Below are 17,958 nucleotides of genomic sequence, written 5' to 3'. Positions count from 1 at the left end.
TGAGGAGGGGAAATATGTTTCCTGTATTTTCCTGTCTACATAGGGTCCTAAAAAGATAGAGAGCGACGAGTGAGATGGTTAGGAGGACAGAGGTATCCCAGCGCATCAGGGTTCAAATCCGGGCACTTGCATCTTCCTGAATTTATTCTAGAATTTTCGGCGATGCGCGTTCAGTGGAAGGAGACGTTCGCGTCGACTACGAGGCGCGTGTGGTGACTTCGACAATGTCATATGATATGTCGGCTTAGTATTTTGAAAGTACTCATAAAAAAAGAATGTGCTTGTGTGTTTTTAGGGATGAATATATGTGTGTGTATATGAGCACGTGCATATGTACTGTGTTCTAACAAAGGAAAAGGAGTGAGAGGACGAGATCGCAAACTGAAAACCGTGGGTGTGCACTTGTGTGGCACGCACGCTGCACGCTGTCAGTTTCATCGGCCTGCAGCTGCATAGGAAAACCACCATCGTGCCAGCCTAAACAGTGACTTGCATACCTGAAATCTTTCGCCTTTTCAATAGTCAACAACTTTTTGTGTTCTGCACATTTGGTTTTTCTAGATACTCTACTCTAAACATTTGCATTATGACATGGGCAAACTGACAGTAGTCTTCAGGTATGTGCTCTCCCTCATCCGGACCATCTCGCCGCCGACGGCATGGGTGGTAGTATCAAGTGCAAGCATCCTCAAACAGTCGTGCATTTCTATTTAACAGAGAAAGAAAGTTGGTTGCAACAATCCCTAGTGAGCTTGAAGTAGTGACTGTGTGCCTCCACTCCCTCGACACTGCGCAAAAAAAAAAATCATTTGCACATACGAAAACGGTGACAGAACCCTATCCGATTAATAACTCTTCTTCCTTTGATTGAGCCCTTGAAGTTGAGAATATGCTCCACCTGTCGGTCCATTTCCTCTTGCATGCTCATGACCATGATCATATCCACTTCTTCGTCTGAATCCGATGAACCAAAGAACCCAATTTTAATCATTTTATCAAGCTCCGTTGGTCCATACGCCTCGTGCGACGAAGCATCGGAATCCATTGTTTTCCCAACACATAAATCATAAAAAACCTGGGCGGACAATGTGTTGAACACATCAAGGGCAAGGTGCAACCCGCAAGTTGTCGGACGTACCGTTGTGGCGTCCGGTCCGGCGACGATGTCCGCGGCGGCGAGCATGGATGGGGTGACTACGGTGCCCGTGCTGAGTCTCAGAACGGCATTGGAGCAAGGGAGGCAGCGGAGCTACGAGACGTTCGGTGTGGAGGGGGAATAATAGAGGAGAGAGCAAATAGAATCAATAGTTCGGGGGTAGATTTGGTGCAATATGTGGTGGGGTCGGGCTGTCGTGACCGATGTGGCGGACACACCTTGGCCTCCCCATATCACCCTATATTTGGACTGCATATGAGGTGTGTCGGTCAGCCTGGACGTTTGAGGAGCCGGTCTTTTTGACTGGTCACTGACCGGGTCGTTTGTCCGAGCGTTTGAGGCGCCCGACTGTAGATGCTCTTAGCTAGTTGGCCTTTGTGTTGCGTTGTAACTATGTACGGGGTGTTTTGTGTTTACCCGGTCTTTGCCCGTAGGGATGTATGGAATTTGGGTTTAATATTCCTTATACATTGGATCAAGGTTTTCGATCTAGTCTTTCTCATAAAACGGATCATGGTTCTCAACCTGGTTTCCCTCATAAACGGCTTATCTTTGAATAGAGATCATATTCAGGTGAATGTTCATTTCTTTCCTGATTTCTAGTTTGCTTATATATTTGGGGTCCTGGTAAGGAGATATTTTAAACAAGACAAATCATAAATATATTTTCATAAATTTTTAAATACGAAATTAGGAACTTGGTGAAACTATAAAGACTATAAAAATGATACAAATACAAAATTGTACACGGCGTTACATGGTGTACCATAATACTCTAGAGTGTGTTAATCATTACTAGTTTTATTGTAGTTCATTGTGTACCATAATAGAGTATTATATTGTTAAATGTGTGTAAATGTGCATGAAATAGTCATAGTTAATATTGTCTTATTATGTTTCAAAAGCAGTCATGTCGTTTCAAAGTGATTCACCGTGTTCCAATGGTTTGAGAGTTGGAACGTCCGGAACCTGCTTAACCTTCTTCACTTTTCGATTATAGTGAATTTTACAAGGAGAGAAGTCATTCTCATTCCTCTCCACGACTATTTGATTATAAATCGACCGAATAGAGGGAATTGTGTTGCGCGTGTCTGGATATCCGCTCCACATACTAGGAACCCTCATCCGATTAGAAAGTTTTAGATTAGAGTTCTGAATCGTCAGAGTCTCTTCAGCTGGAAGCTTCAGCTGATACTTATCCTGTAGCTTAGTGATGTAGGGGTTTTTCCGAGTATCGGCTGTATTCGTTTTCTTTGATCTTCTCGGTATACTAGAGACTAGGGTTTGTAGTCTTTTTGATATCTCCAACGAGTCATAAAGCATCTTATAAAGATCTGATGAAGATAAGCACTCACTAATCTCCTCTCTTTCCGAATGGGGCGCTAAAAATCTATCATAATGTTTCATTCCGTGTCTATGCAGTTCAAACATAAAACTACAAGGTTATAATAAACAATTGTAATTGACTTCTTATCAAGTTTTATTGGGGGGTTTTACGCAAAAAAATGTTATTGGGTTTTATCGTGTTCTGGAGTGCATTATAGTGTTTTTCAATAAAACAAACTGGAATGAAACGAGTTTCATAGACTATATCATAGAGTATGACCCTCTTTCCTAAGGTTTCATCATGTTTCAAAACTTACGAAAATATATTCAAGAGCGACCTTGTTTAGAATTTCTTGCTGTCAAGAACATAAATATGCAAACGAAAGTTAAAATGGGTTTTCAGTTCCTAAAAAAGAATTGATTTCAAACTTTGAAAATGAAATCACACGAAAAAGCATGGAAGCTGCCTGCGCAGAAAATGGTCAGCGTGCATGGGAAATAAATTGCAGAGAAATGAGGATACAAATCTCTCCAACTAAGATGACCGACTACCAAATAATGCAGGAGATATCCGGTGTGTATGTGTGCATTTCTCACCCGCTGAAGTGTCCTGCTAACCTAGTGGCAGCCTTTGCTTGATCGAGTAGCATCAGTCTCGATCGTGATCTTTTTTTTTCGAGGGTATGCAAATTGCGTACCTTAGCTTTATAGAAGAAGAGAAATGAGACATACAACAACGTCAACCACTCGTTGCGAACAACGAAGGCGACCCACTCTACACCCAGGGGCAGAGCCAGAAAATTTGGCCATTGGGTTCACTCCATGACTCCTCTAATTCGTCATGGACTCGGAAAGCTAAGACGTGATGCAACAAGTATCTCACCGAATCAATGGAAGCATTAAGCCAGATTCGATTCTGCTTTTTTGTAAGAGTTGTTTGCTTATCAAGAGCAACCTGAATTTATGGATCTTGATCATCAAAGCATTATCATTACCCTCATGAGTATCTAGTCTGCTTTTCTTGTTGCAACCGTTAATTTCAAATGTATCACTCCCAGGTTGTCCATGATTGTAATCTCTAAAAAGGTAACATCACAAACAGAAGGCCTTATGCACTTTGTCACCACAACGACCATATTCATCAAATCAATCTGGATTCAATCTCCATTGAGTTAATATCTCCAGTCTCCCTCTGCGGGTAATCAAAATTAGAAGGGGACCTACCCCTCGTTAAATATATGCACCTACTCTTATCTTGCTTCTCTGGATTTTCTGTGTACTCTGAATTTTCTTCTGCTCAGCCGGATTATAAGACAATTCATCTAAGTTAATTTATGTATGAATAGTAGGCTTCCGGAGACTAACTGTTGTGATATTTGATGCAGTTAGCCTATGTCTAATGCGTGACCTTAATGTGTCTGTGTAATTATGTCAATCTGGTGGTCGAGTTTTCTTTGACAAATACTGCTCCATAGCCTAGATCAATCAAAGTCCATGAAGAAAAACAAATAAAAAAACTAGGGCAAAAAGGTCACTACCATACTGGGCTTTTAGGCTAGATTGAACATACACACGAGAGAGGAGATGCGGCAATACAATCTAATTACCTCAAATTTTAGGCTTCAGTTATTAATTGCCGATGTCGATCTGCAGCTGCTGCTTGCCGCGGGCATGCGGCGGCGGCCAAGGCGCCGAGCAAAACGAACAGGCGAGATAGGAATCAGAGAAGGGAACAGACCAACGATGGAAAAAAATCTGAGTGCGTTTTCTAGGCATGGGAATGGATTCGTGGGCTTTTGCCTTTTGGGCCCTTTGTTTCACGTGAGGTGTGTTGGGGTCAGGCAAGATATTTTACTGGGTTCACATCAGTCAAGCACGTACATACATGCATGTACGAGGCAAAATCCATTGGGTCCAGTTGAACCCAATAGTTATACGCTGGCTCCGCCACTGTCCACACCCGGATCAAACAAGGACAACCAAATACAACAACACGACAACACAACTACGCCACAAAAAGCCCACCCTACACCGAACCCCTTGCCGCGTCTCGGCCGACGCTAAAGACCTCCGAAGAACAGCAACTCCAGCTTCCTTGGATAAACCGGCGACGACCGTACATGGCGCCAAAGGAGAAAGATCCGGGCAACGGTGAACGCCGGAGGAGCGCATCATGGGACCTCGAGTCTCCCAGCACAATGCTCCCAACAGAGTAACAACCTCAAGGACGTTGCCATCATGCCGATTCTACAAATCAAGGCTTTCGCCCCGGAGACAGCTGCCGATACAAGGTCGCGAGGAAGATGGCGTTGCACTCGGCGAAGCCTCCAGGAAGGTGAATGACACCCGTAGGTGCCATCAACGCCGGTCCGGCCACAACCGAACAAAATTTTCATCCGTAGCACCGCACACCTCCACGTCTCCAAGATTCCGGCCAGTCATGATCAGATGCCTCACACCGCCGTCACCGCGGCAACTTGCCATCGAAGCCCTCCTCACTGCCGAGGGAACACGCCTAAAGCCGTCACCTTCAACCTCGACTAGGAACCGCAGCAACCACCGAGCGGTGCACAGCCAGATCCGCCACGACGGCCTTCACCCGCGCCAGGGGACTGCCACCAGAATGGAACCGACCCGCACCTCCGACCACACTCCGGCACCCACACCGCCGAGGCATCGCCGCACGCCTCACACGGCAGCAGCCGAACGCCCGCTGCCCGCCAAGACCCTTCCTGGCCAGGCCTCGCAGCGCCGCCGCCGCCATGGCTGCGCTCGCACCGCCGCCACCGCCAGTGTCGGTGTACCACCAGCATCCTCCATCCTGCTACGCCCCACGTAAGGCTTCGGGGACAACCGCCGCACTCCCTGCCGTGAGCACCCCAAGGACGCCTGCCAGCGCCGAAGCACACCAGATCCGGGTCGAGATCCCCGGACCCGCGCCGCCAGCCTGCACCACCGACCCGCCCCTAGCCAACCCGCCGGGGGCGAGTCGCCGCGGCACCACCAGCCCCTGCACCACCAGCTCCCGTAGGACCGCCCGCAGCCCGCCGTCGCGCGCCGCATCCCCCGAGCAGCGCCCAACTCCAACCTTCGAGCGCCGCCGTCCGTGGCCGCCAGATCCGGCCGGACCATGCCAGGCCGCGCCATCCCAGAGCAGCGCCCCGCTCCAACCGGCACCGTCAGACCACGCCGACACATGCCAGACGCACGCCGCCGTTGATTTGCCTGACCCCAAGAGGAAGGTGTTCCGCGCCGCGGGAGAGCCTCGAGGGAAGGGGGGACCCCGCCGCCGCCAACGCGCGTACGGGCTTTGCCCGGCGGCGTCCGCTGGCGGCGGCGAGGGAGGGGAGGGGAGGTGGGGGGTGGCGGCGGCGGGGATTAGGGATCTGCCCGGGCCGCTCGCGGGAGCGGCACGGGGGACGGGGCGTGATATTGAATCAGATCGTGATCTCTCGTCCGAGCAAACTTGGGGTATTGCAGCTGCAAAGGACAGGGCACATGGCCACCCTTTCCTCGGACGCGAGCGCGCATGCAGAGAGGCCCCGCGGGACACGGCCGGCGTGGCTCCGGCGGGCGCTCGCTCGCACGCACCGCCCCACTGCCAGTTGCCAACCGCCGTCTCCACCTCGGTACGAGCAAAAGGTCGAAGAGCTGTTCTATTTTCTCGGTCTTCGGAGTCTGTCAAGTCCCATGCATCGGCAATGTGCATGCACATGCATGCTTCCGCGCGCCGTCCCTACGTACGCCTAGTTTATTCATGGGTAGTAAAATGTAAACCCTTGTTAGGAAATGCTTAATCGATGCTTTGCTGGAGGGCCGGCAAGCTTGCTGCAGTGCTGCTCGCACACAGCATCCCTTGATTCCTGGAGCTTAGCTTACTATCAAGCTAGCCGCTCCCTAATCATCATAGTGTTAGCTACACTAACGAACTAGGTTCATCACTTAATTCTCTTTTGCAACCGAAAAAGCAACTCACACTCGAGACTTGCTCACTAGGTTGAGTAGATGCAAAGAGGGGGCTCGTGGCTCATCCTTGTAGTTCAAGCCACTTTAATTAGTTTATCATCCTAATAATAAGATAATAAACCAAGACAGAACCATACCTACTCTACACTGGCTCCAGCAGGAGTGTACTTTTCTATACGCTCTCGTACGTCCGGGCACATGGCCACATGGGATGCGAGACGGGAAACCGCTCACCACCCCGCCCTACGTATTTTCTCCCGCAACCCCGCTCCACTCCACTCACTGCCGGATCAGCTCCACAACTCCTATAAATCGGCGCCACCAACACCACGGAATCTCCCACCTACGCCGCTGCACACTCCAACAGTCCAACCAACCACCAAGATACATACATTCTCCCGGAATCAACCGGAGCAGGAGCCGTCGATCGAGATGGGAGATCAGCGAAATGCCTCGTCGTCGTCGTCGTCGTGCCGCGGCCGGCGGGGCCCGGCCGGGTTCGGGCTGGCGCTGGCCCGGCTGGTGCGGAGGATGCGGAGGCGGAGCAAGATGCTGCTGTGCAGTGCGGCTCCCACGGGCGCGTCCTCCCGGTGCCGCCAGTACGACCCGCTCAGCTACGCGCGCAACTTCGACTGCGACGGCTTCGGCACCGCGCTGTACGACGACGTCTCCGGCGCCGGCCACCTCTGCCACCACTACAGCTTCGCCTCGCGCTTCGTGCTCGCCTCCTCCGACGCCCGCCAGCCGCTCTAGGAGTCTAGGACGGCAGGCCGGCCGGTGAGCGAGCTGGTCGCAAGTAGCACTAGCGTAGCCAGAGCTGCTCTGTTTTTTGTTTCGTTCTTTGTCCCCCGGCTTCAGCTAGCGGAGTAGCTAGTAGATGGTATGCGTGTTCATATGTGGGGTCGACTTCCAGGCCGGCCTCCTTGTCTCCTAAAATTTGTGACCACTTGGAGAGCTGCAGGCAAATTAGCCAAGTGGATGAAATGTTTTCAACATATAAAAGCTAACATTTCTTGAATTTCTCGGCCTTCTATTTCCGTCTCTAATGTTCCTGATAGTACAAACCATCTCTCCATACGCCCTTTGTCAGAAAGAAAAGAAAATTCGTCTCTTCATATGCTCTGAAATTATGCATCGACGGAGGCATCTCTGGGCACCGGGAGGTGAGTCCAGGCTGGCATTGTATCAAGTGATCCAGAGTGGTTGGAGGAGTACAATAATTGCCGCTGCTGAGGATGCAGTTTAGGCCAACTCCAACGCACGACCCGAAACGGACGTCCGTTTTACTTGGATTCTTTCCGTTTGAGCAGCAATGGGGTAGCCCATGTCCGTTTGGGGCCGTTGCCGTGTCGGTGCATCCAACGCGCGGCGGCACCTCAAATTATGTCTGGGATGAACATGTTATAAAAAAAATCGCAAACTCAAATAAAATGCTGGAAAAAAATCAAATAATACGCAAACACAATTAAACATTATAGTCTTCACGGCCTCCACAGTTAGAACATAATTTACATTAAAACTAAAACAAAAGACAAGCGTCGCCCGTCGTCGCCGTGCACGTCGATGCCATGCCCGTCACCGTTGTCGTCGTCGTCGCCGCCAGTGAGGTCGATGTAGGGCGGCGGCATCCAGAGATGGGACGGTGGTGCCTGCAAGGTGGGAGGCGCCTGCACCACCTCCCCCCGTGGCGACGGTTCGCGCTCCGGTGACTGCGGCAGCATGGGGCACCACCCGGCCCCCACGGCGTCGGCCATGTCCATGGCCGTGCACAACCAGCTCCATCGCTGGCCCACCAGGTCCGAGTGGAACGCGGCGACGGGCTGCTCCTCCAGCACCTCCTCCTTGACACCCGTCATCTCCAGCCTCGGTACGGCCACGTCGCCGGCCGCAGAGAGCGCCAACATGGTGTCCAGGCCCTCCCATAGGCGCTCATCGTGCGTGTTCATGGAGTCTTTCATGACACGTTGAAGGAGCCAGGCCTCCTCCTCTGTCATGCGAGGAGGTGGTGGTGGCGACAGAGAGGGCGAAGGCGTCGGCGTGATGTCGCGCACCCGCGTACGCCCGTGCACCTGGGGAGGGCTCGGAGCACGAGCTCAGCGCTCTGTACGTGGCCGCCGAGGGCCAGATGAGGTACCAGCAAAGTAGAACGCGCGTCGCATGTCGTGTTCATCCCGAAACCAGGTGTCCCACAGTGCGGAGTCGATGGTGTACCTGGGGTCGTAGTACAGGTCGTCAGGCAGGAGGCGACGACGGCGGTTGATCTCCTCGCGGCAGGCACGGCCGCTCATCGGGATCAGCACCCGATCCGGAGACAGATGCCAGTTATTGGGCAGGTGTACGTCGCTCTAGGAGCAGCGTCCTAGTTTCCCAATAACGTTGGCAAACATCCGCGTCGATGAGTGCCGATCGCGCTCGTCGGCGGCCGTAGGGGCGATGGCGAATGCGGGCGGCGAGGGGGCGCTCCATGGGGGTGGTGCGGGCTCAGATCTGGTGGAGCGGCGGCGGCGGCCGGAGCACAAACCAGCCTCGTGATCGTGCGCCCCCTTGCGGCCGGTGCTCCACCGCACCATTGTTGCCGGTGGCCGGTGAGCTCGAGGAAGGGGAGGGGAGAAGTAGGGTTTGCAATCGGGTTTCGAGGAGGCAGCAGGACTGGAGTGTGAGCATGGACTGTGACCGGTCCACGACTTCCCATTTAAGAAGGATGGCGACCGCTCGCTTGGGCGGATGACAGGTGGGGCCGACCGCGCATGCGCAGTTAATTTGAACGGTGGGAGGTAGGTGGCCTCCTGCTATGTAGCCCCGATACGGACGAGAGGCGTGTCTGTTCGCTGTCCGCCTAAACCCAAATCAAACACATGTTTTTGCTTGAAATGAGTCGGATCGGACACAAATAAAAAAAAATGAGTCGAGACGATCGCATACTGAGGCGTGGGATTTGTCCGTTTTACCTCAAACACACGGAACGGACGTTATAAGTCATGGCTGGAGTTGGCCTTAGGCAGTGTGACTACTCTGGCTAGTCATCACCGCGATTGTTCGAATGGGAGTAGGACGCGCCGTGTCCCACGGGTGGTGCCCATCAGCGGCGGTCTTCGTTATTTCACCGATCTGGCATTGATTCGACCAACAAACGATGGGCCGGGAAATAAACACGAGTGCAGGTTTCATGGCTGTAAAAATTAGAGGAGTAATGCAACCTGGGTTTTATAAATAGATGGATTTTACAAACATGTGAATTTTGATTGGAGATTAAGGGAAGGAAAGGCCCTACCTCGTGAAAATCAGGGAAAAAAATGGTTAGTTAGAAGGAAAGAATTCTAGTCAGCGTGTAATTGCGTGTAATTCTTTATATGTTTAGCCTTATTAAAATTGGAGGAGACCGTTGTGAGAACGATATCTCACTTAAATCTAGAATAACTCCTGTCTCACCTCAAGCTTTTCGTGTGGCGTACAGTACTGCGCCGGTCCATTTGTAAAGTTGCTCACGTTCGCTCGCTCGCTGTTTGGTGTGTTTGCTGCTACGGTTTTCCTCTTTATTTTTTATTTTTTTTCATTTCATTTGTTTTTATCGGTTTTTCTTTTTTTGTTTTCAATGATTTTTGTTTTCGTTTTTTCATATTTTTCTTTGTTTTTTTATTGAGGTTTTTTTATTTTTGTTTCTTCGGTTTTCTTTGTTACTTTCTTGATTTCTTTTATTTTTCTTTGTTTTTATTGTTTTCATTCTTTTGCGATGTTTTCTTTGATTTTCTCTTCTATATTCTTTTGGTTTTCTTTTTTTGGTTTCTTTCTCAGTTGTTACTGGTTTTCTTAAAAAAAAATATTTTTGACGGTTTTGATCGGGGGTTTCTTTTCTTTTTTATAGAACAAGAAAATTTTATGTACACATTTAACATTATTAAAATGCACCACCCAAAAATCATTGTTAAAATGCATGAAATGTTTGTCATACACATCAGAAACATATTTTTTGTACACCTTGTAGGATTTCTAAATACGTGATTAACTTATTTTTTAAAATATGTATTTTTGATATGTGCTTTCTTTTTCATACACATTATATATTTTTGCCATACATATCAAACATTTTCTTATGTCCCTTTAACATTTTTCAAATCCCTAATTACCGTGGTTTTTTTCGTACACCTTGTACATTGTTTACATAAAAATGTACATTGTTTCATGCATGTTTAATATTTTTTGAATACATGATTAGAAATTTTATTAAATATATGCTGTCAACTTTTTTTTCATACACATTTTACATTTTCATTATAGATCGATTTTTTTAAAATTTAACATTTTTCAAATACATGATTAACAAAGTTTCAAATATGTGTGTTAAAGATTTTTTTAATATGTATTAAACATTTTAAGTGTCAATTTTTTTGGAATGTTATCGATTTTTCGACAATGCGTTAACATTTTTCAAATTCACGAGTGTAAAGGAAATTTAGTAAATTTAAATTTTGGAATGCTTGTATTTAGAATTTTTTGAGAAATATAAAAAAGGAAAAAAATCAACAAACAAAAATTGAAAGAAATGGCTGACTCGCTACTGGGTCGGCCCACTATATGTGTCCTTGACGCAACACTGCCTTCCACCTCGCACTAAGCGAGGCATAGGCAGACTAGGGAATATGGCCGGAGCTATAATGTATCGATGTGTTTGGTTGGTTGCATGCGCAAACAGGCTCACTAGATGTAGAAAAAGCCTCTTTGTTTGCGTACACGAGGGCCTGGCCCGCATGCATACGAACTTTGAAGCAGCCCAGAGCGTGGCTCACTAAAAACACCCAAATCGGTTGTTTCGGTGAGCTATGTTGAGTAGAGCGCAAAAGGGGGGACGTCATGCTCAGCGGTGCAGGGGGGATTCGACAAAGAGATGCCGGGAGACCAAAATTTGTTTGCACTGGATGGTGTGAAATGTCTTGCCCCTCACCCATGTTACCCGCTCAACTCCAGCGGTAGGACAAATCCAACGTCATTTCTGGGCACCGATGGCGGTTGCGGCCACTTAGGCGTCGACAAGTTAAATCTCTGGTAGCATGACTTGTTTGTCTCCTTCATCTTCGTCTTTGTCTCATCCGTCTTGTCTCCGACATGGGCGGATCATCGACTCCATCAACGGTAAGCACCATAGAACCACCCTCCACTGTTAGGTCGTTAAAAATATGGTATAGGGTCGATTTCGCCATTACATACTTACGGCAACATCGGTTCCACTAGGACGAATGAATTAAGTTGGTTGTTCAGGCAACAACACTCGTGGATGTGATTCGGGCCTGAGTCATATTGGTCCTCAAGAGATCGGTTCGTCATGGTGATAAGCATGTGATCCATTATGGTCCATTGTTAGTCCGTGATAAGGAGAGGATGACGAATATTGACCACATCTACAACATCAACTACGTAGGGGCTGTTAACATGCTTCAAATGCGAAGAGCACGTTTTGCAAAGTGGAGACTTTTAGGCACAAGGGATTTCTATATGATAGCATCTACACCGCTGTGAAAGAGTAAGTAGCAATGTTTCTTCATGTTATGGGTCATAATGAAAGGCTCAGAGTTAATCACAGCACATCCAAAAGATCTAGTGAGACAATTTTTAGACATTTTAACAAAGTATTGTAAGCGATTTGGGAGCATATGTGAAGTAAAACCCACGGCAACATGGAGAGTGGATTTTCTCCCATGCTCGATCGATAGGTCCTGTGCATGAATTAGTCCATTGATTATTTTGGATGGCCTATGCAAGCAACCTTTTGCAACTTTTGGCAGCTCCACCCATCCCACCCCCTATCATTTTTCTTTTGACTTTCAATATTGAATCTTTTATATTTTGAACGACAAATCCAGCTTATTTTTCGTATTCACATTCATGTTGCTTGTGACGAAGGCTTTCAAATAAGATCTATTTTGAATACATTTGATGAATTTATAAATCTTCGTTAAGTTTCAAATGCTAGAACTTGGTACGAGCGAACGCAAAATCACAAGTTTCAGAAACTGAAACTTAAAATTTGGTTGCCCCCATGGGGAATCCAATCGTTTTGCGGATCACGAGGCACATCGAGCGGCCATGTAAGTGTCAACTACTAAAACTTGATTGTAACGATGATAAATTTAGCAAGTTTCATAATTAAAACTTAAACCTAAATCCTAAACCATAAGCAGTAAAGCTCTAAGCCCAGAATCTAAAATCCTAAAAGCATATGATTTTTGGTAAAACTTAACGTTATAATTATGAAGTTTCAATATTTGAAAAAAAATAAAGTTGTTGAAGTATGTATAATCAAGATTGGTCTTGTTCGAAAGTTCTCATCACGACGAACACAAAACATGCATGCATGAGCCCCTTAGGGCCTGTTCTGAAACTGCCCAGCTTCTCTAAAACTTCTTAGATTCAGCTTCTTGCATGGCTTCTCACTTTAGGTGGCGACTCGAAAGCGTTCGGCTTCTCCCAGCGCCATTTTGATCTTTTTTTAGGGAAAACGCCATTTTGATGTGGTAGCCTAGCTGGGAGGACTGCTGGACCATCTGTTCCCCCTTGGGCCGGCTGAGAGCAACCCATATTGGGCGAACGAGGAGGAGCCGGCGCGTGCGGTACCCCCCTGTACGAGAGGGCAAAATATCAGGTACTCCCACCCCTTGGGTACTTCCGGTGCACCGATGCCGAAAAACATTTTAAAAATGTTTGAAAAATTCTGAAAAAAAGTTAGCACAGTCACACAACATCGATGTGTCTCGTCACAAAATTTCAAATCAAAATTCAAAACATTTCTCGAGATACAAAAATGACAAATTTGACATCAATGTGATAATGGGCCAAATCTAAAGCCCAACTTATGTTATGTACTATTTACTGTCGAATTTGTCATTTTTGTATCTCGAGCAATGTTTTGAATTTTAATTTGAAATTTTGTGACAAGATGCATCAATGTTGTGTCAATGTGCTAAGTTTTTTTTCAGAATTTTTCAAATATTTTTAAAATGTTTTTAAAATGTTTTTCGGCATCGGTGCACCGGGAGCACCCCAAAGGGTGGGAGTACATGATATTCTCCCTGTACGGGAGGAGCTAAGGGATCGAACCGTTTTCTATGACGGTGGCATTTTGGTCGTAAATACATCCAACTTCAGATTCTTTTTGTTTAAGCTTCAAAACCCCACTTTAATACTTTATTAAACTATATTAGGGATCTCGTCGACAACTCTGGTGCCTGTTAGCCTTTTGCAAACTTCAGATTCTTTGGTAGTAACATCATTTCGTCGACAACTCTGGTGCCTTCTGGTGCCATGCATTAATTGATCGCCGGAAGAAAAATGCCATTGTTTTGCGAGTTGCATTGCAACATGTATCGCCCCAAAATTCCCGTAATGAAGTTTCCACAAAATTTCTCTGCATGTTCAACTTTCCACTTCTCCAGAAAGGTCTTCAGTAGCCTTTTGCAAACGTGGCCTACAGGCTACAGCTAACATGTATAGATTTTCCACAGGATGAGAACAAAACCTTCGCTGTTTTAGACAGCCACCAGCTAATGCGTACAGGAAGACCGCAAACCAGGTCAATACCCTGCCAATATAGCCTCTAGTGACATCAATTCATGGACACCTTTGGAATCTTGTGAAGAAAAGGGTCACCCACTAGTCACCCCATGGCATGCTCTACTCCCTACTGGAAGCCCTACTCGGCACGGCAAACCGAGACACCAGCGCTTACACTGCCACCAGCACGGCAACACGCCTATATAACTTGTGCTCGGGCCAAAGCTCTAGACACACATGACCCAACGAGCTTTCTTGATCCCTCACTCTACGGCCCACACTCCACTCTACATATGGCAACCATGGCGCGGCCTCTCGAAATGCTGCTGCTGCTCTTGCTCGCCGTACATGTAGCGGCGGCGAGCAGCATCCACAACCCCGAGCGGGACGCGCTGCAGGCGTTCAGGGCCGGTGTGTCGGACCCGACGGGCACGCTCCAGTCGTGGAACAGCACGGCGCACTTCTGCCGGTGGCCGGGGGTGACCTGCGTGCACGGGCACGTCACGGCGCTGGAGATGTCCTACCTCGGTCTCACCGGGACCATCTCCCCGGCCTTGGGCAACCTCACCTACTTGGAGTACCTCGGCCTCAACAAGAACACCCTCTCCGGCAGCATCCCCACGAGCCTTGGCCGGCTGAGGCCCCTCAGCTACCTTGGCCTTTGCGACAACGGCGGGGTGAGTGGGGAGATACCCGACAGCCTCCGCAACTGCACTAGCCTTGCTGTTGCTTATCTCAACAACAACACCCTCAGTGGCACCATCCCCGCATGGCTCGGGACGCTGTCGAACCTCACCACCCTCTGGCTAACCCACAACTTGCTCACCGGCGAAATCCCGCCATCGTTTGGCAACCTCACAAACCTTGATAGCCTCATGCTCGACCAGAACCTTATGGGAGGCACCCTCCCCGAAGGCCTCTCGCGTCTTGCTCTCCTTCGGCAACTCAATGTCTACCAAAACCGCTTGCGCGGTACTATCCCACCAAGATTCTTCAACATGTCCAAGTTAGAAGACATGTCCCTCGCTAACAATGCGTTCACCGGAAGCTTGCCATCATACGCAGGAGCTCGGATGATGAAGCTTCAGGTTCTCCTCCTCGGCGGGAACAAACTAACTGGGCCGATCCCAGCATCTCTAGCCAACGCCACAAGCATGGCGTCTCTCAGCCTCTCCAACAATAGCTTCAATGGACAGGTGCCTCCTGAGATTGGCACGTTATGCCTCAGTAAGTTGGAGATGTCCAACAATGAGTTAACTGCAACCAATGAAGACGGCGGTTGGGAATTCTTGGACCATTTGACAAAGTGCAACAACCTAGAAATTCTTTCTCTGGAGGACAACAAGTTCAGTGGCAAAATGCTTGCCACGCTCCATCGGCAACTTCTCAAGGAAGCTTTTGGATCTAAACCTCGGGGGTAACCGCATATCTGGTTCAATTCCATCTGGTATTGAGAACCTCATTGCCCTACAAACCTTGGGGCTAGAATCCAATCTCCTCACCGGTACCATTCCGGAGGGTATTGGGAAGCTCAAGAACCTTACAGAGTTACGGCTGCAGAGAACAAATTGTCGGGGCCGGTGCCATCTTCCATCGGGAGCCTGACAGAGCTCCTTAGGCTTGTTCTTAGCAACAATGAATTGAGCGGATCAATCCCTTTGACCCTCGGCAACCTACAGAAGGTGGCTCTTCTCAATCTCTCCAACAATGCACTCACCGGTGAAGTCCCAAGACAACTCTTCAACTTGTCATCGTTGTCGCAAGCAATGGACTTGTCGAACAACCGGCTTGATGGCCCGCTTCCTCCTGAAGTCATCAGACTTGGGAACCTTGCGCTCCTGAAGTTGTCAGGAAACCTCTTGACTGGTGAGATACCAAAGCAGCTTGGTGGTTGCCAGAGCTTAGAGTTCCTCGGTTTGGACAACAACTTCTTTAGCGGAAGCATCCCATCTTCCTTGAGCAAGCTGAAGGGGCTTCAGATGTTGAACCTGACGAGCAACAAATTGTCGGGAAGGATACCTCCGGAGCTCGGAAGCATGTCCGGGCTCCAGGAGCTGTACCTTTCATGGAACAATCTGACTGGAACAGTCCCAGAAGAGATGGCAAATATGAGTTCGTTGATCAAGCTGGATGTATGTTTGCCATCTCGAAGGACACGTGCCACTTCGGGGTGTGTTTGCAAACATGACTGGGTTTAACTTCACCGAGAATGGCGAGCTCTGTGGTGGCGTGCCTCAACTCCATCTTCCACGATGTTCGGTGGTAAGGTACGGAAGCCATACTAATTGGCCTCTTCATATCATGGCACCGATCCTAGGCATATTTCTCATCTCGTCCATACTCCTCACCATTTTCCTATGCTACAAGAGAAACTCGAGACACACAAAAGCCACGGCACCAGACATACTTGATGCCTCGAACTACCAGAGGGTCTCGTATGCCGAATTGGCGAAAGCCACAAACGGCTTTGCGGATGCCAATCTGATAGGTGCAGGAAAGTTTGGTTCCGTGTACCTTGGAGCTCTCCCACTGAATGACAACGGAACACTCGACAGTGTTCCTGTGGCGGTGAAAGTGTTTGATCTTCAGCAAGTCGGAGCCTCCAAGACATTCCTGTCGGAATGTGAGGCGTTGAAGAGTGTAAGGCACCGGAATCTGATCAGGATCGTCACCTGCTGCTCAAGCATCGATGGCAGGGGCGATGACTTCAAAGCTCTAGTGTTCGAGCTCATGCCCAATTACAGCCTAGACAGGTGGTTGCATCCGACACCTGAAGCGCTGAAGAACGTAGGCAGCCTAACCGCAATCCAACGGCTTAACATCGCCGTGGACATCGCCGACGCGCTGCATTATCTTCACAGCAACTGCGTACCGCCGATCATACACTGTGATCTCAAGCCAAGCAACATTCTTCTCAGCAAGGACATGACGGCCTGCATCGGTGACTTCGGCCTCGCAAAGCTGCTCCTCGATCCGGGGATCCATGACACCATGAATTCAGAGAGCACCATTGGAATCAGAGGCACCATTGGCTACGTCACACCAGGTAATTTAAATTCCATTTTCCTAGTGTCTCATGTACATATAAATAGCATTTGGCAGCTAATTAGATTAGAGACTACAAGTAGAATAACTTTGCTGGTATGAAAAGGAATAACTTATCTGTACTTTGCACTGCAGAGTATGGAACGACTGGCAAAGTTTCGACACAAGGCGATGTCTACAGCTTCGGCATCATGCTGCTGGAGATCTTCTCTGGGAGGTCGCCGACGGACGACATCTTCAGGGATGGCCTGACGCTGCCAGGGTTCGTCGGCGCGGCTTTTCCCAACAGAACAGAGGAGGTCCTCGACGCGACGCTGCTGGCGACCAAGGAATTCGATGGTGATTGCCGCGTCTCAGTGCATGATTGCTTGGCTTCTGCTATCTGGGTTGGGCTTAGCTGCACGAGAGCGGCGCCGTACGAGAGGATGAGCATGAGGGATGCGGCCGCCGAGCTGCGCGCGATCAGAGATGCTTGTGCCCAAGCCTGAATCCTGGCTACTTCTTTTCTTCTACCGAGAGGCATGTGCAGTGTAATGCCGTGTATGTATGTATGTATGTATGTTCAGAGTCCAGGCTTCACACATTTTATATCGTTTATTAAGAGAAACAACTTCGAACTGCTATGATAACAGAGATTACAGTTAGTGTAATTCGTCGCTGCAAATGGGTCGTCTTTTGAGATTGCTTTTCCTTACTTTCTTTTCCGCAAGATTTGCTTTAGCATGGGTGAAATAAACATGAAACATCACCGGTGCCATTTACTATTATACAAGTTACTGAGATAGTGTAGGGATCAGATTCAGATCACCTGAAAGTATCTGAATCTTGGGGCGCGTGAGTGAGTGCCTACCTGGTCGGCAACCAATACCATGAAAAGAAGTGAAGCTCTGAACAGTAAGTAAACACATTCATGGAGCCCCGTT

The 17,958-nt window shown here is 48.5% G+C and overlaps 1 protein-coding gene and 1 pseudogene across 1 annotated transcript; both read left to right on the top strand.

Annotated features, from left to right (window-relative positions):
• Nucleotides 1-6,720: 6,720 nt before the first annotated feature.
• On the top strand, nucleotides 6,721-7,449 carry LOC119332487. Its single transcript, XM_037605666.1, has one exon. The coding sequence runs from the start codon at nucleotides 6,881-6,883 to the stop codon at nucleotides 7,199-7,201; it is 321 nt and encodes a 106-aa protein (XP_037461563.1). The 5' UTR covers nucleotides 6,721-6,880; the 3' UTR covers nucleotides 7,202-7,449.
• A 6,301-nt stretch (nucleotides 7,450-13,750) lies between these two features.
• LOC119327843 lies at nucleotides 13,751-17,643 on the top strand (annotated as a pseudogene).
• Nucleotides 17,644-17,958: the final 315 nt, after the last annotated feature.

The sequence above is a fragment of the Triticum dicoccoides genome, chromosome 7A (genome assembly GCF_002162155.2).
Source record: "Triticum dicoccoides isolate Atlit2015 ecotype Zavitan chromosome 7A, WEW_v2.0, whole genome shotgun sequence".
NCBI classification, from domain to species: Eukaryota; Viridiplantae; Streptophyta; class Magnoliopsida; order Poales; family Poaceae; genus Triticum; species Triticum dicoccoides.
The sequence above is the reverse complement of the archived record's forward strand: the minus strand, read 5'-3'. Positions and strand labels throughout refer to the sequence as shown.

What these genes read in the sequence shown, in the direction of transcription:
- LOC119332487 (XM_037605666.1), top strand. Translation starts at nt 6,881, where the DNA reads ATGGGAGATCAGCGAAATGCCTCGTCGTCGTCGTCGTCGTGCCGCGGC.